The sequence below is a fragment of the Hemibagrus wyckioides genome, linkage group LG04 (genome assembly GCF_019097595.1).
Source record: "Hemibagrus wyckioides isolate EC202008001 linkage group LG04, SWU_Hwy_1.0, whole genome shotgun sequence".
NCBI lineage: Eukaryota > Metazoa > Chordata > Actinopteri > Siluriformes > Bagridae > Hemibagrus > Hemibagrus wyckioides.
In genome coordinates this window covers 17,758,146-17,780,170 of record NC_080713.1, presented here as the reverse complement: position 1 = coordinate 17,780,170, position 22,025 = coordinate 17,758,146, and the positions used below count along the sequence as shown (strand labels likewise).

The following is a 22,025-nucleotide window of genomic DNA, read 5'->3' as shown; positions in this document are numbered from 1 at the left end:
AGGTGGATAAATATAGCACCTGCATGGAGAAAAACATGGCCACACACCAAGACACACCCTGAGAGAGCTGTTGTTATTCCTCTGTTCCCTTTCAGCATGCACCTTCTCAAAAGGCTGTATGGCAAGTCTCCACAGGAAGTCAGTTTAGGTCATTAGTAGCATCCATGGTTCCATTTGAGTACTGTGGCTATCGCTACTGGGCCGGCTTCTGATTTACAGGCTGCTGGTAATCATGAAATGGCTCTTTTGTTAATGAAATGGCCAATAGATCCTTACACCACTTAGGAACCAGTGCTTCCAGCACCCATCATTCACTGGTAAATATGCGTTGTGAACGAGGCAAATGAACCACAACAATGGCGAACAGGTCAGCAATAAGAATGAACAAACTGGGTCAAAATAGAGGGCAGGAAATCAACATCACTGATGTCATGAGCAGGAAGTAGCCCTGCATCGAATGGGATTTATAGTGCATTGAATGGGACATGCTTGGTAGATTTGCTGGCTAAATAAATGTTACATTTATTCTACCTTCACACACTAGATGGGCCAGCTGAGTTCAGCAAGTTTGGCAATTCTGTCCTGACCCTTGGGAGGTATTGTTTGTTTCTCCTTCCCACCCATGTTTCTCTCCAGACATAAATATTGAAAGACTCAATACTCTCAACTGTCCTCTGCTTTCTCTAGAGTTCTCTTTATCTTTCTCTTTCGTTCTTGTGTCTCTTCAGGCTTTAGCATTTAGTTGATTGAGGACCGAATAATCCAGTTCTCCCCAAGAGTCCCCTAATTTACAGTAATGGAGGTAAATGCTGGTTACAAAGAAAAGTTTTTTTTTATTTCTGCTGTGAATCAGTGCTTCCTCACTGCAGGTATTCATGGCAAGCAAATGTTTGATTCATGTTACGCATTATTGAAAGGACTGGAAATTTCATTTCCAAATTTTTGTGGATTTGGAGGAAATCTTTAATTTCAGCAACATGTGTTTTAGAACGGTGTATTTACCAAACCTAGTAACAACAAAAAATGAATATATATATATATATATATATATATATATATATATATATATATATATATATATATATATATATATATATATATATATATACACTATATTGCCAAAAGTATTCGCTCACCTGCCTTGACTCGCATATGAACTTAAGTGACATCCCATTCCTAATCCATAGGGTTCAATATGACGTCGGTCCACCCTTTGCAGCTATAACAGCTTCAACTCTTCTGGGAAGGCTGTCCACAAGGTTTAGGAGTGTGTTTATGGGAATTTTTGACCATTCTTCCAGAAGCGCATTTGTGAGGTCACACACTGATGTTGGACGAGAAGGCCTGGCTCTCAGTCTCCGCTCTAATTCATCCCAAAGGTGTTCTATCGGGTTGAGGTCAGGACTCTGTGCAGGTCAGTCAATTTCATCCACACCAGACTCTGTCATCCATGTCTTTATGGACCTTGCTTTGTGCACTGGTACACAGTCATGTTGGAAGAGGAAGGGGCCAGCTCCAAACTGTTCCCACAAAGTTGGGAGCATGGAATTGTCCAAAATGTCTTGGTACGCTGAAGCATTCAGAGTTCCTTTCACTGGAACTAAGGGGCCAAGCCCAGCTCCTGAAAAACAACCCCACACCATAATCCCCCCTCCACCAAACTTTACACTTGGCACAATGCAGTCAGACAAGTACCGTTCTCCTGGGAACCGCCAAACCCAGACTCGTCCATCAGATTGCCAGATGGAGAAGTGCGATTCGTCACTCCAGAGAACGCATCTCCACTGCTCTAGAGTCCAGTGGCGGCGTGCTTTACACCACTGCATCCGACGCTTTGCATTGCACTTGGTGATGTATGGCTTGGATGCAGCTGCTCGGCCATGGAAACCCATTCCATGAAGCTCTCTGCGCACTGTTCTTGAGCTAATCTGAAGGCCACATGAAGTTTGGAGGTCTGTAGCGATTGACTCTGCAGAAAGTTGGCGACCTCTTCGCACTATGCGCCTCAGTATCCGCTGACCCCGCTCCGTCAGTTGACGTGGCCTACCACTTCGTGGCTGAGTTGCTGTCGTTCCCAAACACTTCCACGTTCTTATAATACAGCTGACAGTTGACTGTGGAATATTTAGGAGCGAGGAAATGTCACGACTGGATTTGTTGCACAGGTGGCATCCTATCACAGTTCCACGCTGGAATTCACTGAGCTCCTGAGAGCGACCCATTCTTTCACAAATGTTTGTAAAAACAGTCTGCATGCCTAGGTGCTTGATTTTATACACCTGTGGCCATGGAAGTGATTGGAACACCTGATTCTGATTATTTGGATGGGTGAGCGAATACTTTTGGCAATATAGTGTATATATATATATATATATATATATGTATGTATATGTATATATATATATATATATATATATATATATATATATATATATATATATATATATATATGTTTGGCAGACCCCTTGATTAGGTTTTATTTCTGATTACAGATTCTCATCTTCATTCTCTCAAGCCCAAGCTCAGTGTGGAGTTCTCAGAACATGTTCTCACTGTGCCATTGTAGCTTTCCTCCAGGTTCCCTGGGTCCTACCACCTCCCAAAATTTTTAGGTTGATTATCTATACAAAACTGCCTCTAGGGCTGATTGTGTGTGTGTGTGTGTGTGCGCGATGGACTGTTATCCCACATATGCTTTATTCCTGCCTTGTGCCCAGAGATACAAACCTGATCATCCATAACCCTAGCCAGGATAAAGCAATAAATGAATATTCTCAGGGAGATTAAGACTCAAAAACTGTAACATGTTTTAGCACATGTGATGAGATATGCTCTGACACCCCAAATAAACATGAAATGAAATGCAACTTGATCACTCTTGTGTCTATGTGAAATATCTATGCTGCCTTCCCAGAGCTTTATAATAATCACTTGTTGACCTTTAAGTGTTCAACCCAAAGATCATTCTTCATTTCTTGGATTTTAAGCACTGCTCTCATTTCAGAGAGATCCCTGCTGTTTTGGTCTCTAGGCTTTTGAGACTTGAGATTACAGCGTGAGAGTTGAATACCATTGTAGCGTAAATGTGATTGTGGAGAGCTTTCCTTCTGTGCTGTTTTCTCTGTAATAGATTGAGAGCTCCAGCAGGCAGACTGTGGTCTCTGGAGAAGGGAACAGACATTACACTGCGAGCCAGAGGGCCTTAATGAAGTGAACTGTGCTCTCAGAGTTAATGAGAGAGTGAACTCACCACTGGAGCAGTCTAGTCCTCCCCAGCCTGGCTCACACTGACACGTATCAGGGGACACACAGCGACCATGAGCGCACTCTTCAGTACACAGAGCTATCAGAGAGAGAGAGAAAAAGAAGTGCTTAATGGTCAGACATACAATATTCACAAGTAGTGTGCCAGAGACACTGGATTCTGCCCAAACAGTTTGCTTAGAGATACCCAGATGCAAGAGATATGGTGATACTGAAATAATGAGGTAGGTTGGGCTGAGGAATGCACTAGCTATGTCTTAAAACTCTCAACAGTAACAATTTTGAAAACTAGATGTCTTTAAACCCATGTGGTGGATAAATGTCCAAGCTGGCCACTGGCCAAAGCTGACAGTCATTTCGTTGTGACCCTTGTGAACACGGCCACTCTCATTGGCACTTTCATTCAAAACCATATTAAATCCTGAACGACTCTCTAAGAGCTTATGTCCTTGGTCAGGTTAACACAATGTGTCTCTCTAGCTCCGTCTGAAAAGAGCTAAAGTAAGCTACAGCAGGCACGGATAAACGAGCTGTAAATCTCTTCAAATTTGATCAGGCTGCATTCTGTCCAATCTCTAATGCGTCTCCTGCCTGGGCTCCAGCACCATTTACCTAGCATGGAGCTTTCTTGATCACTCCTATTGAGAAACATGGCTGCCAATTGATTGGCCAAACGCATTAGTATTCTTGGCCCCCGCTTTTAGTCATAGGTTCAAATTCAAGCTGGTAATAAAATGACCTACATGAAGGCTTTGCCATGGTGACAGCTTTTCCGCTGTGTTGTTATTCTTTTTTTCTTAGCCACATAGGACCTGCCTTATTTTAAAAGATAGGAGCATGGGGATGTGCATTTAGCATGAATAATGTTAAGATAATGAAGGTCACCTGGCCAGCAGGACTCAAACAGACATGCTCTTATTTAAGGCAGGCAACACTCAAGCTCTAAAGTTTCCAGCACAATCCACTGTGATTGGAATCAGCATTGTGTCTCTCTAAAATTATGGATGGAGGGAGACTCTACAGGAAAAAAGCATGTGCTGTTTGAACTTTGACTTTAACTTTTGACTTTGCCAGAGTTTGTTCAAACACCTGTTAACAGAAGAGATAAATATATACATGTTCTAACCTAAAATTACAATATATAATTCACTGAAACTAGACAGTTCAAGACTGGAAAAAGACCAATTGATTTATTTTCAAATTGTCCAGTTTCAGTGAGTCTTACTGTGAGGCTGACTGGAGTGAAACCCCTTGTGATCTTCTACTGTTTTAGCCCATCCATCTTAAGGTTTGGTATTTTCTGCTCATCACTTTCATAAAGAGTAATTACATGAGTTACTATATCCTTCCTGACCACTCTAAATTATCTGGCCATTTTCCTCTGACCTCTCTTATGAACAAGATGTTTCCACCTACAGAATTGCTGCTCACTCACATTCTGTGTAAACTACACAGACTACAATATCTGAAATACTCAAATCAACACTGGCATATATATATATATATCTCATATATATCTAAACTTTTATTTCATTTCATACCATACTAGCTTTATACTACAATGTAAGCTGCATTAAAAAATCTCTCAGTAAAGCCTAATATTTCAAGTTCCGTCACATACACAAGAGCCTGAAGTATGGCACAAATCTTAAATGTCAACGCCTCAGGAACAGGAGCAAACACTGCCAAATGGAGCACACATACTATGTGCAATGCATATTTATGAAAAACTTTACATCGAATATTTTTTTTATATTTTTGCTGGCATGTAGAGTTGGAAGATTATTGCACGTCAAGAAATAAAAATACCACGGACTGACAATATCAAGTGGGAGGTTGAAGACAGAATTGCTGAAATTATTTGTAAAATAATTTGTTGTAAATTGTGCATTTCTTTTTTTTACATTAAGAGCTAAAATGTAAGTATAGAATTAATGTGCGTAATAAAACAAAAGGCTAAAATAAACACTTTGTCTATAAAAATACACATCTCTATGTGTATGTGTATACGTGTCTAAATGGAAATATGAGTGTGGTTTATGCAGCTGGCACTCCCTTCGGCTGGCTGCAGTAGACAGAGCAGGCAGCAGAGCTTGGGCTTGGACAGCATGACTATGGATTATCACTCAATCAGGCTCAACTGGGCCTTCAACACTAAACACAGACACGGAGATGGGATAGGGAGAGATAGAGATAGAGAGAGAGAGACAGAGAGAGAGAGAGAGAGAGAGAGAGAGAGAGAGAAGAGGACAGAACAGAACAGAACACCCAGAAGACGGAAGCACAAATTACAGAAATGCTCAACAGGCACAAATGCTAAAACATGACACTGCCAAATAATGCAGCATGGATTTACCTAGTAATAGCAAGCATAGTGTTGAAGCATGCAAAAAAGCCATCCCTTGACATTTTGTGCTGACAGAGATGACAAATATTGTTTTAATGGAATCACTAAGACAGGCATAGGAAATGACCACATGGCCACACCTAATCCGACAGGGATGATGTATTATTGCTAGTCATCAATTTCTGATTAGCTGGAAACTGGGACATATACTTAAGTCTTTTCAGTGGTTGGAAGTTGATATGTGGGTCTAACATATCTTCCTCCATGAGATTCAAATGGATGTATATTTCTATAATCTTACATTTTAATTAAAATTCAATGAGTCATACTTGCTTATGAGAGAGATTCTATGGACGCTGGGAGAAAATTGAGTCTTTCATTTAGATAAAAAGCTAATCACACTCATTACACTGAAGTGCTATCAGACCATGTAATAATAGGCCTAATTGGTGATTGCCAAGTAGCATTAATAGACTGAATATTCTTCAGTGAAATCAGCAAAAAAATATATAGGAAAAAAACACTGGGCTTGTAACTATTTAACTCTAATCAGCTTTTTCCTGGCTCTCTCAAAGTAAATAAGGACAACTCAAGAGAGAAAATAATTTAGCTCCCTTACTTCACATAAGCACACTGAAGACATTATAAAAAAAAAGTAAAGAAAGAACATTGTGTCTGATGTCAATGTCCACCGAGAACCCTAAAGTCAAACTCACTTAATTCATAATTCACCTCATCAGATAATAAACTTCTTATTTGAAATCCATGGATTTAAATCTACAAATAGATGTGAAAACAAAAAAGCAGAAATGCAAAGGCAGTCAAATCCTTATAATATGGTGTTCTCATAATCTCAGCCATCATTAAGATGTGAAATCTACTTCAGTCTGGTGCATGAGGCTTTATTAAACCTTCTTAGTCTAATTCCCCTGCAAATAGCAGCAGAACGTCCATCATTTCATTAATGCTATATTGCTAAGCAGTCAACACTCTCCCACTCTCCCATCCAGATGGTAGAAGGTAAAACTGGTGGGGCTTCATGTAGAATCTCCAACAGAGCATGAAAATCTCAATCTGGATTAATTTCCCACATTTTTATCATTACAACTTCACATGGTCTAATGACCAATGCTATTGTACTTTCCTTTTTAAATAAAATATGATATATCATGAATACATAGAACATTCAATTTATAGTGTCAAATGACATAAATGGTCAAACATAGGACCTCAAAAAGGTTTTCTCTAAAGAGAAAATGCACATTTAGAGATAAATATGTTGATAATGAAGACTTTTGTGTCAAAACAGTGTGACAAATATTAAAACAGCTCATAAAGGATTGTCAAGAATAATGATAGCCCTTGTTAAGGAGTGTCAAGAATGTAATCAAGAATGCAAAAAAAAAAAAACCTTGATAATGTTGTCACGAGTACACTTATTTTTGTTTGAAAAACACAACCTGCTTAGCATCCTACACTTTAGCCAAAACACAGTCAGTTAAGATACAACAGGTACATTTACCCCAATCACTCTCTGTAACCCCAGCATTAGTCCTGGGCAAAGCATGACAGTGTTTCAGTAGTTCCTGATTAAGGCTTCAAAGCAGTGTGGAAAAAAGTGCATTGGTCTTGACCGTCTCATGAGTTATAGCACAACCTTACAATTTAGTTGCCCCACATGGGACAGATTCCCTGCTACTAGAGAGAAAAAACTGCTCAACAATGGCACTTATGAGAAGATAAAACCTAACTTTTAATTTGAGCAGAAAAGCAAAGATCAACACCTACGTAATGAAAACGGTTCTAATACAGGCTTGTGTCCCTGAGCGCTAAGTATCGGCACTGCTACAAAGCTCTTAATCCTGCCAGTGAGAACAGCAGGATTAACCACAGAGCAGAACCAGCAGAAACCTAGTGACTGCACACCTGCCCTGAGCCCCCCACTGCCACACACACACACACACACAACAAACGCACACACTTAGCACTTTACTATAAGTTCCACAATGAAGCATGTATTATAACCTAACTAATGTTCTTATAATGATGAAATAATACATGGACTAATGCACAGTGCACAAGGAAATAATGAAGTGAATACATATACAGGCAATTGGATTATATAAGAATAGCTATTAATAATGGTAACAGTTAGGTTTTCACTTTCTTGAAACTCTTTTTGTTAATTAATCCTGACACTCAGTATTAATAAAGACTTTTAGTACACAATGTAGGTTAATCCAATTTAAGTCCATATAAGCCCCTTCTGTGTTTTTTTCCGGCATGCTAACTGAGGAGAACCATTGTTGTGATGGACCTAGTCACAATTTGAGTCTCTTTCTCTCTGAAATATATATAAATGTATATTATACCCTGGATGAGCTACAAATAGCGTTTCATGGTTTCATGGTTAGACGAAGTGTCGAAATTATCAGGCAAGAACTTTGCCAGTGACTTTGAAAAAATTTGATTAAAACCATGAAAGATTATTACAGTCTACCCCTTTATATTATTTTACCTGAAAAAGTTCCTTGGGTTCTTCTCACCCATTTTGTGTCCATCTCTGTCTTCATAAAAACCTCACATATCCTGGCATCTGAACTCCCCCCAAATCATACTACATTCTACAGCAACCACTGTTTCTTCACACAGGGAATGCAACTTCACTGTATGCCCTTTGGCTGTGTATGTAAACTGTTGGAAACAAATTTCTATATATACTACCTCTCCTAGTATGTTCATAAATTTATCATATACAGTAGCTATCACAGAAGAGCACAGGATTGCTGTGTATCTATTAATGGCTAAATAGTGTTATATTCTGCCACACTAGTTAGATTTTAACTAGTGTATTTTGCTCATAATGTTACACAGCTAGTATGAAATCACATTTCTCCATTTCTTCACACTTCTACTTGCTCATTTTGATACCAGTGATAACAACATCTTGATATTTGTTCAGTCATTCATTTTAAGTAACAGCTTTATCTTGGTCTGTCTTGGGGGGATCTGGAGTCAATCTTGGGGGATCTGGAGTCAATCTTGGGGGATATGAAGTCTATCCCAGGAACACTGAGCATGAGGATGAACTATACTCTGAACTGGGGCCAATCCATCACAGGGCACCATGCATTCTAACATTCACACACCCTTTCACACCTAAGGTCAATTTACCATAACCAGTCCACCGACTTTTGGGAGGTGTGAGGACACAGCAGAACCCAGAAGAAGCTCACAGAAATGCAAAATTTCACAAAATTTCATTAACACAGGCTCAGGATCAGAGTGGAAACCATGGAGCCATGAGACAACAATGTTACCAGCTGTGAAACAGTGCTTTTACATCTTGGTATTATTATCACTAAAACCATAATTTGCTGATCAATTAGATCAATTTGTTGAGTCAAATATTAGATTATTTGATATATCTAAAAAAAAAACACAAAAACTAATGACTCCCAGTCTCAGCTCCATCTCTTCAGCCTTGAGTTTCCCAAGCTTTTTTTTTTTTTACATTTCAACGCCATCCTGAGGAGTTTCTTTTTACACTCACCACTGACTTCTCACTGGGGATAAAGGCACCCCTAAAGCTGCCTTGATCTCTATTGTGAAAAGTCTAAAATTCTATAATGCACTATTCTAATGTCAATGAAGAGACCATTTCTGTTTGCCATATTTCTTTACAGATGAGAGTACACGGTGTAGTGACTGCTAGGATGTTGTGTTGGGAGCTATTGTATGCTAAGGAAAACATTATTGATTATTATCACTCCCTTTTCCACAAAGATGTTAAAGTAGTTTCCTTGCTTAGCTGCAACTAATCCCAGGGCAGATACAGGGGTTGAGCCTTTAGGCTAAAGAAAGAACAGAGCCCTGTTCCCATCAATAAGCACAAAAAAAAAAATCATCTTTTTCCGGGTCTTTTACTTTCTTAGTCAAGGAGCTAGAGTATCGCTAAGGCCTGGGCTGGACAAAATATTTGGAGTATAGAGAACACATTTGGTACACAGGATGTTGTCTCTATACTCTATATAAATAATTGAGGGCTTCCAAATCAAACAACAAAGGGTGACATGTCATCTGCTCTCAGCATAATGACAGTGGCATAGCAACTGTTTGGGTTTCTATGTCTATTTCATCAAAATGAATAAAATTCTCTTTGATAGAACACAAAGGAAATGAAAATCAATTGAAGAATTAATGCACCCGTAGAAAACTGCACTGTAACTTTGTAATCAGCATACAGGCTGTCAATGACTTATTATTCTTTCTGAATGTTATTGGGCTGAAGCTTAGTTTAATGGCAGCTGCAGCTTCCACAGTGCTGGTAAAAGCTGGTAAAAGCTAGATATTCACTTGGAGACACCGGCGATAATTAACATGGAGTAATTCAAATGAACTCAAAGAGACAGTGCAGAATGCGTTCCCTTTGTGCACTGATGACGAACCAGATGCCACAGTTTGGAGGTGGAATCTTTTTTTTTATAAATAATAACTATTATCAGAGAGTGTTTGCAGTAAACACAATACCAAGTCTTTATTGGATTGGATCACACTGATCCTTGCTAATCATCACCCATAATTGGTCCTCATTCAAAGATTCATTTGGCCAGATGTACATACGTGATAAATAGGAATAACACAAAAACTTGAACTCACAACAAGTCTGACATTAATATTCAATTAATTCTTGGAAATGGAGTGGTCAAAAAGGTCAGGACTGAAGAGGAAACGCAAATCCAGTAACAAAGAGAAACTTAATAATAAAGACATTGTGGTAAGCATTAACCATTAACCATTAAGCTCATAAGCATTAGTGGTTTGCATTTTGTGGTATGACCTTTATATTTCTGCGATAGAAATCTTCTTCAATTAGTGGCTTTGTGATACCTTCACCCCTGCCCTATGGAGGAGGTTGCTGGTGATGTCAGTGACTGTTGTTTTTGGGTTTCTCTTCACAGCTGTATATATATATATATATATATATTGCCAAAAGTATTCGCTCACCTGCCTTGACTTGCATATGAACTTAAGTGACATCCCATTCCTAATCCATAGGGTTCAATATGACGTCGGTCCACCCTTTGCAGCTATAACAGCTTCAACTCTTCTGGGAAGACTGTCCACAAGGTTTACGAGTGTGTTTATGGGAATTTTTGACCATTCTTCCAGAAGCAGATTTGTGAGGTCACACACTGATGTTGGACGAGAAGGCCTGGCTCTCAGTCTCCGCTCTAATTCATCCCAAAGGTGTTCTATGGGGTTGAGGTCAGGACTCTGTGCAGGCCAGTCAAGTTCATCCACACCAGACTCTGTCATCCATGTCTTTATGGACCTTGCTTTGTGCACTGGTGCACAGTCATGTTGGAAGAGGAAGGGGCCAGCTCCAAACTGTTCCCACAAAGTTGGGAGCATGGAATTGTCCAAAATGTCTTGGTATGCTGAAGCATTCAGAGTTCCTTTCACTGGAACTAAGAGGCTCCTGAAAACAACCCCACACCATAATCCCCCCTCCACCAAACTTTACACTTGGCACAATGCAGTCAGACAAGTACCGTTCTCCTGGCAACCGCCAAACCCAGACTCGTCCATCAGATTGCCAGATGGAGAAGCGTGATTCGTCACTCCAGAGAATGCGTCTCCACTGCTCTAGAGTCCAGTGGCGGCGTGCTTTACACCACTACATCCGACGCTTTGCATTGCACTTGGTGATGTATGGCTTGGATGCAGCCGCTCGGCCATGGAAACCCATTCCATGAAGCTCTCTGCGCACTGTTCTTGAGCTAATCTGAAGGCCACATGAAGTTTGGAGGTCTGTAGCGATTGACTCTACAGAAAGTTGGCGACCTCTTCGCACTATGCGCCTCAGCATCCGCTGACCCCGCAGTTTACGTGGCCTACCACTTCGTGGCTGAGTTGCTGTCGTTCCCAAACACTTCCACGTTCTTATAATACAGCTGACAGTTGACAGTGGAATATTTAGGAGCGAGGAAATTTCACGACTGGATTTGTTGCACAGGTGGCATCCTATCACAGTTCCACGCTGGAATTCACTGAGCTCCTGAGAGCGACCCATTCTTTCACAAATGTTTGTAAAAACAGTCTGCATGCCTAGGTGCTTGATTTTATACACCTGTGGCCATGGAAGTGATTGGAACACCTGATTCTGATTATTTGGATGGGTGAGCGAATACTTTTGGCAATATAGTGTATATATATATATGTTCATATGTTTAAGACTAGATGCTGTTGAAAAACTGCACCTTGGATGCTGGTAGGTAGATTTACTAAATTACCCATACCTGTCAATGTGTGTATGGATGATACCCTTTGATGGGTCCATTGTGAATTCTCCCACCCTGCACCTAATGTTACGGGGATTGGCTCCAGATCCTAAACGACCCAGACTAGGATAAAGAGGCTATACAAACAGCTTAGTACATCAGGCTCTCCTCTTAGCCACTGGTTTTTGCTTTCATGCTTTCCTTAATCCTCTTGTATATCCTAAACTTTGTGGGTTTTATTCAGAGCTAGCTGCTTAAGTACAAAGTTGCGTCAGTATTTATGTGGTGAAAGCTTCGTGTGTTCAGAGATGGGTTTTGTATGTGCTAAAGTGCTTATTATTCTTTAGTTTGGTATTCAGATTCTGCATGACAAACTGTGCGTGGTTCATGCTTTGAAAGTTGGTTTGACCTTTTATATCTGTATTGAAAATAATCCCCAATAAACACACTCAGCACTTCTGTCCTTCCTCTTGAGAATCCAGATGTTATAGATGCTTCAAGATCAGGAGAGTGATGGACTACATCAATAAATTTAATTCCCAAAGTTCCCAAACCCACAGAAATCTCCATTAATTTTGAGGATTAAGCTCTATCTTATTTTTAATGTTGTAGTGAACGTGTGGAATTATACTCACTATAACATTGAACTTGGTGGCTACATTCAGCCTAGATCCAAGAATTCTCTTTAAAGTTATTGCAATGTACATAATTCCACGAAAATCCATGTTACTTCACACACCAGTAAACAGACAGAGCATTACACCACAGCGGACAATAGGCATTCACAGTGCCTGTGTGCTTTTCATCAAGACCTACAATATGCAGAGGACGTATGACACTGCAATCATCACAGGTTAGTCCAACAAGGGAGGGAAACGAACAGCAATCCTGAGCGCATACTAAACAGATATCCATCATGGTTAATAATGTTGAGTAGCTGTGGATGGATCAAATCCTATTATTTGTTATGCTACGTGTGTTGATTCTTATCCCTTCCCTGGAGCTCAGCGAGATTGTCATTTACTCCATCACCTTGACACAGTGCTAGGTGAGGTCCTTTCACTAGGAGATTTGTCAAACAACTGCTGAACCATGTCTTCTGAGGTCCTAGCTGACTGATAGGATCCACTCACTCATGATTAAAGTGAATTAGGTGAAAAACAACCCTGGCCTGTACGCGAAAGGCGCACCAAGAGCCGACCAAACACATTCACATGTGCAGAAAAAAAGGTGACTGTGAGGAAAATGCAAATGTGTAAAATCTTCTATGCATGAAAATCGATTTAAATTTCTTTTACTACAGTTTTAAGTATAATCATTTTATAAAATAAGTCTCATGAATACATGGAATATCTGAATTGCACTTTTAAATAGTGGAAAGGGAAGAAACATGAGAATCCAATTTTAAAAAGCATGTTAGTTTCATATGGTAGGAATTTTCTGTAAGAAATCACAAATAGGACATCTTATTTTCAAACTGGGATAAAGTCGCTCAGTACTAGTGTTGTAATGCTGATGCTCTGAAAATTGTAGAATATGAGCAGGGACAATAACGCAAGGAACAAATTATGGTTGGAAGAGCAGAGTTGGACAAATGCATCTGAGTAATGGCTAAGAGCCTGATGCATGCCTCCAGAGGGACAAAATGGGAAAGTTAAAGGCTTTAGAGGGCATCGCTCAAGAAGGCAGAAGAGATGAATACTTTTATCGTTGCCATAACTGTGAGCGAGAATGGAGAAAGTGGGCGGTGTTGATTTAATGGGAAATTAGTGTGTAAAAATGGAAAGAGACACTCACGGACACACAAGTCTCCACTCTCAAAGTAGCCCGGGCAGCACTGGGAGCGGCGGCGGTACATAGTCCGCACCCCTCTCCGGTATGCTGTTTTGTAGCTGATCCTGAAGTGATTATGCACACACACACACAAGTAAAAGAAAAAGAAGCATTTATAAACATCAAGTAAAACCCTGTTAAAGACATATACTTTAGATAAAGAGGTAAAGCTTATCAGCAGCTAATTATTTCCATATTCCCTCCCTTTGTTTGGTCAAAGCTGATCTTTGACAAATAGACATATGAATTAAATATAATTAATGAATAAAAAATCATTAAAAAGCAGCAGGTGAAGGACACATCCTTTTGAGATTGAATATTTCAAGGCAGTGACTCACTGACTCCAACGTTTTTATCAGGGAACGTCAACGATAAAGTCTTTAATGTGGCTATTAAACCTGATGCAGCATCTGAGGACAGTCAAAAGGCTATTTCCATCTCGACTTTGACCGCTGCAATCACTGTCAGATACATTAGAACAGTGCTATTATACAGAGGCACACTTAGCAATCCTTTCTGGGTAGCTTGTCAAGACTGATAGTTGGGGTCAGAGGGATGGCATCAGGGTTGGACTGACAGTGAAGCTCACCTGTGTCTGGTGCACTTGAACCAATTGAGGATGTCTGTGCATCTGGTGTAGTAGATCTGGTCGAAAGGATGTGCGTACGACTCCTGCACAGTAACTGCATAGCTGAGGATAGAGGATGGCAGAAGAAGTAGAGTCAAATACCTATTGATTGATTTCACTAATTTGGCGTTCACCGGTTTTCTGTCAGACCGCATTAAAAGAGCCCTGGTGACAAACCAAGAAATGATTTGAAATGGTAGAACTTGCTGAGAACAAATGTGATTAATCCATGGATCATTTGTAGTATAAACATTCATTTCTTCATGTAAACTGCACTTTAATTAGATCAATATTATACTTTCTTTTCTTATACTTTCTGTTTTCCATAATTGTTCGATTTGTTTCCTATTCTTCCCAGAAGTCAAGATGAAATGAAAACTAGATTTAAATCTCTTTTCCAAGCATAACTTCAGAACTACAAAGAATGCATAATTAAATCATTCATCATCAGTAACTGCTTTATCCTAGTCAGGACTGCAATTAAGTCAGAAGACTGGATGTGAGCAGGAAAATGCCATGACAAACTCCAAACAGACAGTCACATAAGCTCAAGCCTGACCAGAAACTATAGTGATGTGAGGCGGCAACGCTACCCATGGTGCCACTGTGCTGTCCATGACAAATGCTTTTTCATTTAAAAAAATGCTTTACTGTCTATTTTTCTTTAAATTGCAGCCAACAATATGACACCAAAATCACCCCCCAAAAAACCCTCTTCAGCAAGCTACTATGTAATCTTATATATCCTAGCATTCTTCCCCCACCATACTGTGAAGAAAATAATTCCGGCTTATTTTTCATAACTGACATTCCCTTGCACAACTCATAATTATTCCAGGAATATGCTTGCAAAGATTGATTAAGGCAGAATACATTGATCAATTTGAAGCCTGTTACATTTTTAGAAATGTATCCTTAGACACACACACACACACACACACATACACACACACACACACACATACCTACGACTCTTTGTCTCTTTCCTCATTCCTCATTTCCCTCCCTAGGGGTTGCTCAGCTTAAGATCAATACTGTCCTGAGCATTTACTGATTGTAACTGATCTCTATAGGCCAGCAAGTTTTGCCAAATCAACACTCCTCAAACACTGTCCTTCACATCCTGTCAACTGTCTCAAAATGTCAATACAATCAGGAACAGAAGGAAATCTAAAACTCTTAGAAGCTGTGTGATGCTTGCCAACTTTGAATATGCAAGCAGTGTTAGGTATTCAAACATATTTCTATGATGAAAATAAATAAAAAAAAAGTTAAGCAGCAAAGCTATACAACAGGACAACCAAGCTTTGTTAGTGAGCTTCTTTCACTTATATATATATATAGTTTTAGATGTCCTTCCACTTCTGGACATAATAAAATGCAGACTTAAAATACACACTGCTGTAAACAAAGTCACTGTTTAAACCAGATGATTGAGCATTTAGAATAAAATCTAATTTTTAAAATCCCAAAATAATTGGTAAGTGCTCTGTGGAAATAAAGTTAATAAAAGGGTGAGCAAATCCTTGCCTTGCTTGTCTGCTGAAATTTTGCCTGTAGTCAGAACACAATGGAGCTGCGAGTGTACACATGACATGAGCGCCTGCAGCATGGACCTCTCATTCTGAATCTTATGTAATACACCCGGAAACTGAATGCGGTCTCTTTTCTTCTGTGGCCTAAGGTTTGAATTCAAATAAACTGCACTGTTCCACCTTGAGCTCATAGAATAAAAATCCACCCAAGCATCTTTCTAGTGACAGTTTTTCTGTTCATAGGATTTTAAATAGACATAATTCAGTAAACATCCACAACCTTTACCTTTATATTCATATCAATATACTTCTGTTTATTTCAGAGAGATTTTATTTTACCAAATGTTTCAGCATTTCTGTGTATGTAATAAAAAAGTTCTAATAAGGTTATGGACTGAATAACAGACCGCATGGTTATTTCTCATTCAGGAAAGGTGCTTTTGTAGTCCGATGAAAACTGCTAGCAGCGGCAGCAGTTATATTGCAGTAATTCTCATCTCAGCATGCTTGAATATGCCAGGGACCTGGAGATTCTAATATCAGTGCCCTTTACCTCTATATCTGTGCCCTTTACCTATACCGTGTAAATGCACATTATTATCAATTACTAATCCCCACATTCTAGGGTTATTTCTCATTAATGTCCACACTTTTAGGGCAGCGTTAACCATTCCTTGATTGTTTATAACCTAAATACGTTTATCAAGACACACCACTACAGTATAATGCTGCAGTTTGAATGGTTGGAGTATTCACTCTACTGATATTAAATGAAAGTCATAGTATTAAATGAAACATGATGCTACAGGCTGAGGGGAAAGAGAGAAAGACAATGAGAGAGAGCACTTCTCACCTCTCCCAGTGGCTGCAGACGTTGGGGTCATCAGGGTTTAGACAGCACACACTAATAATGAGCACAAATACAGCCAGCACAGGCTGAACTAGAAATGAGGCCTGCCTAGGCCCCATTGCCACTCCTGAGACACAGCAAAAGAATGAAAAAGAAAAATAGAAAGAAAGAAGAAACATTAGTAGTTTTATTTGTAATTGTTCTAACATGGTCAGTGCTACATTCCTGGAAATACTATGAAAAGATTTGTTCTATGTACAGTCTGGGATCTATCTTCCCAACTGAACATCTGAACTAAAACTAAAATAACAATAAAATACCTTAAAAACAATAAAATACCTTTAAAAATAGTTCCCTTATGTAAAGAACTGTAGTACACATTTTCGTTTCTGAATGCTGGGACGTGATTTACACACAGAAAATAAACCCTAGCTTCAATGTTTTAGAAGCTTTTTTCCACTCATGTGGCCTGAAATCCCCTGACACAGGAGTGTGTGTGGATGGAAATAAAGAGAATATTCATTTAAGTTCTCACTATATTTTATTAGAAAGCTGACAGTTGAGGAGCTTGGGAATATGATGGGTAGGGACGACAGTGACAGACATGATGCCTTTACCTCTATACAATAGGCTTAACCTGACAAACTACATACAGATGTTCTAGTGTGCTGTTGTGACAGTGGCATGCGCTTATGACAGAACTAATGAGATCCCATGGCATATGTGAGAGTTAGATAGTAAAGGTGGTTTTGACAGTCTGAAGCCAAGGGCTGTGAGTAAATCGATATCAGTTTATTGTAAACACAGCATTATGGTTTTTTGGTATGAATTTTCAACACGGCCTATTATCTCCTGATAGCAAATCTCTTGGCGAGTGTCTTGGTGAATGAAAGCCTTTATTTTGCTGCAAATATGTTTTAGTCGATCTGCGCGCCTTAAGTGGTGCATATGCGGTGCAGATTTGTATGTGATAACATGGGCCATCGGACATTTAGACAGGTATGTGCACTTTATTCATAAGTGAGTCAAATAAAATCAATTGGCTTCACTTCCCAGGAGTTCCAGTTCATCTAATGAGGTAGAGGTTAGAGTTGTGCTACCTTCTGCTCTTTGATGACTCATTCATACACACACCCTCAACTCTGTGCTCAAAATTCACTGGGCTTTTTTTTGCTCTGACTCAGCAGAGAATTGCTGCAACTCTATTACACTGAAATGCTAATGGGGCAATATGTTTTCCCAGGTGGCTCGCATGGCCTTGGTCAGTTGAATGCATACTGTTGGTAATCTTTAGATAATATAAACTCTCTAATATTATGTAAGCAATAGCTAAGATTGTGCAAGCAAGAAATGTCAAGTATGCCTCCTGAATACAGTCATAGCTGGCCAAACATTATATGAGACATGTCCATACATTCACAATCAATTTTCAGTTTGATGAAGCCTGTGTTTTACTGTGTATTATCAAAATGCATTTGATGTTTTCAATTCAGCTCTAAGCACCCAAATTCCAAGTGAATTTGTGGGATTGTAACGTATTGTGCTATTCTTAAGGCTTTAAATAAACAGTGCTAATAGGGGCCTGAGCATCTGTAAAATTTACCCATGTAAAATTTAACAATATCCAAGAGATATTTATATTTTATTTTTTTAAAAAGAGCCAAGGACATACTAATTGTAAAACAAGTTGATGGACTAAAAATTCTCTTTACAACTCTATTACATAGCAGTGAGAGAAATACATAGCTATTTTAACTAGCCATGGAGGCTGCAACACTTCTAATAAATATTATTAGATAATGAAGTAAGAATACTTAGGATTACATGTGAACTGAAGTTACACATAAATGTTATGCTGATGGTTTGTTGGTTTAAGTGTTTAAAATAAGTTCGTTTTATGTTGGTAATCATGATAACTGTGGAAAACAAGGCAGAAAATGCTAATCAATTACCTCAATTTGACTAGCCTCAGGTGAATTATAAGCACTTTGTGAAATCCAGTGACACTGCTGGAACCATTACGGAAATTAATTTAGGAACTGTTTTACTTTAAATTTGCTCTGTGTTTATAACTTTCTGCATGATTAATTAATTAGCTTTTTTATTATTTATGTTGTTTATTATCTACCAATATAGGCCACATAAAGCATTTGTTCTCCAGGTTTCCTATCAATACTGAGCTGTCCATTACACCCTATACTGTTGGGAAAGCTACTTACCTGGTACCTGTGGTGATATATATATATGTTTGTGCCTGTGGCTGGGGACGGCCTCTCACAGTATATCCACTACTTCAGACCAGATTACACTACTGAAGGAATGCACCTGGGAATGGACAGAAAGAGAGAATGTGAAAAAAGTTGCAAAAGGGTAGATAGAGCGACAGAGAGAGATAAACAGTGAGTAAACAACATTTGATTGAGAAAGATGGGGCTTGGAATGCCCAAAGGGAATAATCGAGAGAACAAATAAATGTAAGAGGTACACTGAAGTGGAGACTCTGTGAGAGAAGCAGTGGGACTGAATGTAACAGCTGCTAAATCCCTCATATAAAATCTACACGGTGTCTCTGCATGAAGAAGATGATGTGCTGGGCTCACTCTTATCCTGAAGACACACTGGGGTGATACCTACATTATCATAAGAGCCTGTAGTGTTATCACTGCTCATCTTCATAGCAAGCACCTCAACAGGCTCCTCAACAATAGGGTATGTGAACAAGTTATTGGTGTGTATTAATGACACAATTACACGTGCTGAGGTGGTGGTAATGTTCATCTAAGCAAAGGACCAGTGTTCCTCAAGTTTAATATATGACTTGATCCGTTAGTATTTGAGAGGTCAGGTTTTGGGGTTCTTTCTCTCTCTCTCTTTCTCTCTCTTTCTTTCTCTTTCTTTCTCTCCCTCTTAGGCATGGTGATAAATATGTAGCTGCAAACAAAAGGACACTGGCCTCCTTTCCTCTCACAGGAATACATAATTTAGCAGTATGCTCCTTCACATGCAGAGGAGCCCAGTTAAAGTTGTAGGAATTCAGCTTGCAATGATGATGGATTTATAGACAGCCCAAACCAGTACTGAGACTTTTGCTTTGGGGGACTTTATATACAGTTATTACACACTCTATTGAATTATGAGATACCAGCATCAGCAAGAATGGGGTTTACTTTATTTTTGCTCTATAAAAAGCTAAGAAATCTTATCAGACAATAGTCTGAATTAGTGCTAGAAGTCCAGCTTACTTGGTTATTCATATTTATCTGAAATGAATGTATGTTGTGACTGGTGGTTGTAAACTGTGTGTATTTATAGAAAGGTTGTATTAATAACCCTGAATGTTCATCTGTTTGTTTTATTTTCTGTTGCATAGGAAGATCAATGTAATTTAATTCAGGTTCTAAATGAAGTTAAAGTACAGATCACTCTAATAGCTATAAAGAGGAGATAAAAGTTATTGTGCCCCATGGTTTCCTATAAAACTAATAGAAAGAACTGCAGATATGGATCTAACCCCAGAGATGAGGGCCAGAATTCACTAAGCGTTGCCTTCTCCTACAGTCCTCTAGCCCACCTTCTCACTCACAGTGGCTATAAGGCATACAGCATTTTTGTTGTTGTTGTTGTTGTTTTTTAAATCAGTTACACAATAATAGGTAATTCTGCCAAGTTTTTTTCATAAATAGCAACCTTTTCTTTCAAATTTTACAGGCCTTAATGTTTTGCTGGACTAGCTGCTTTGCTGTACAACCATATATGAATGTGCATTTGGTGTTTTGTCAACTTAAATGGGCCAGAATTCAGGGGAAAGGGTTTTGTATGTATAAAAATGAAGAAAAAAGGTTACTCTGATATTAAGTGTTTCACACATGCTACCAATAAAAAGGATTTGCAAAATCAGAATTCACTAAGTTGTATTTGCTGACTACTGGTTATAAATCATATAATTCACATATGTGTAAACAGAAAATCTTAATTTGAAGGCTTAGTGAGAAAGATTCTGAAAATGCATTTAAAGATAAAAGACCATAATAACAGTATGTACAAGAATAAAGGTTGTGTCAGTATAACCTTTTGTGGTTGGCTCAGTGCTTAGCGGCTATGAATCAACAGAAACTGCAACCCACAATGGATTTAATTGAGAATTCATGATTTTGACTGAGCTGGAAAAGTAAATTAATATTGCAAATACAGTGTTTTACACTGGATTCTTTTAATTTTAATGAATGTTGTAATAATACAAACACACAATTAGGCTTATTGTAATGTACACTCTACTTATTGAAGCAATTCCAAGATCATTCTTTCATTCATCTTTAGTAACACCTTCATCCTGTTTAGGGGCAATATGAATCCAGTGTCTATCCCAGGAACATTGGTCACATGGCAAGAATATACCCTGCATGGGATGCTATTTCCTTGCAGGTCACTGTGCTCACACACTCATTCATACCTAGGGGAAATTTAGCATAGCCAATCCACCACCTGCCATGTTTTTGGGAGGTGGGAGCAAACCCAGGAGAAGCAATGTTAATCATTTCTGGATGAATAAAAAATCTGGGGAAGAAATGAGAGAAAATAAAATCAAGACATTGAGATTGTTTCTTCTATATAAAAAATACCATCAAATATATTTTATAAATATATTTATCTAAATATAAATTCATCAGTAACTTTTTATAGAACTCAAGAACTTGAAATGCTAAACTGCATTACTGTCCCCTCTTCCACACATTCTGACATATGTATTTTAGTGGATATCGATGAGCAATGGTAGAAAAACAAGGATTTCAGCTTCTACAGTGAAATGGAGCCATCCTTCAGTCTGTAAACACAGAATAATAACCCAGCCTTCAGATCAATATCCAGCTGATTGTGCCGGAGACTTGGCTGTGTTTTCGTCTTCAGTCTGCCTGGCACCAACATTTTCCTTTGACTTAACTTCACTTATCACAGTGTGGCAAAATACAAGAGATTTAATTTCACAAAAAAAAAGTAAAAAAAAAAAAATCCCCATAAATTAAAGATATTTGGCTACATTCATTGTGCTGCACAGGGGATACACAAGCTGAATAATACATTAGTGACATATGCGACGATGTCCTGCACCTATAATGCAGTAAAAGGCAGCAGTAAAAAGACTTGTCTTTTAGGTAAACACTGCAAAACATTCAGCAAGCCAGTGGTAAAATTGCCCTTGCCTTTCTAGGGAATTAGTGAAAACATCCTTTGAAAAACATTGAAACAACTTAAAACCAAAACTTTATAATCCTTTGGTTAAAGACAT

At 38.8% G+C, this 22,025-nt stretch overlaps 1 protein-coding gene across 1 annotated transcript in view; it reads right to left on the bottom strand.

Annotated features, from left to right (window-relative positions):
• Nucleotides 1-22,025, bottom strand: part of megf11 (multiple EGF-like-domains 11) — a 113,316-nt gene that overhangs the window by 58,558 nt on the left and 32,733 nt on the right. Inside the window, exons 2-6 of the mRNA XM_058387616.1 lie at nucleotides 18,961-19,066; nucleotides 16,745-16,868; nucleotides 14,318-14,419; nucleotides 13,693-13,793; nucleotides 3,251-3,343 (exon numbers count right to left, since the gene is read on the bottom strand). Of these exons, the coding sequence (XP_058243599.1) occupies nucleotides 3,251-3,343; nucleotides 13,693-13,793; nucleotides 14,318-14,419; nucleotides 16,745-16,860 (412 nt within the window). The 5' untranslated portion in view covers nucleotides 16,861-16,868; nucleotides 18,961-19,066. The remainder of the gene's footprint in view (nucleotides 1-3,250; nucleotides 3,344-13,692; nucleotides 13,794-14,317; nucleotides 14,420-16,744; nucleotides 16,869-18,960; nucleotides 19,067-22,025) is intronic.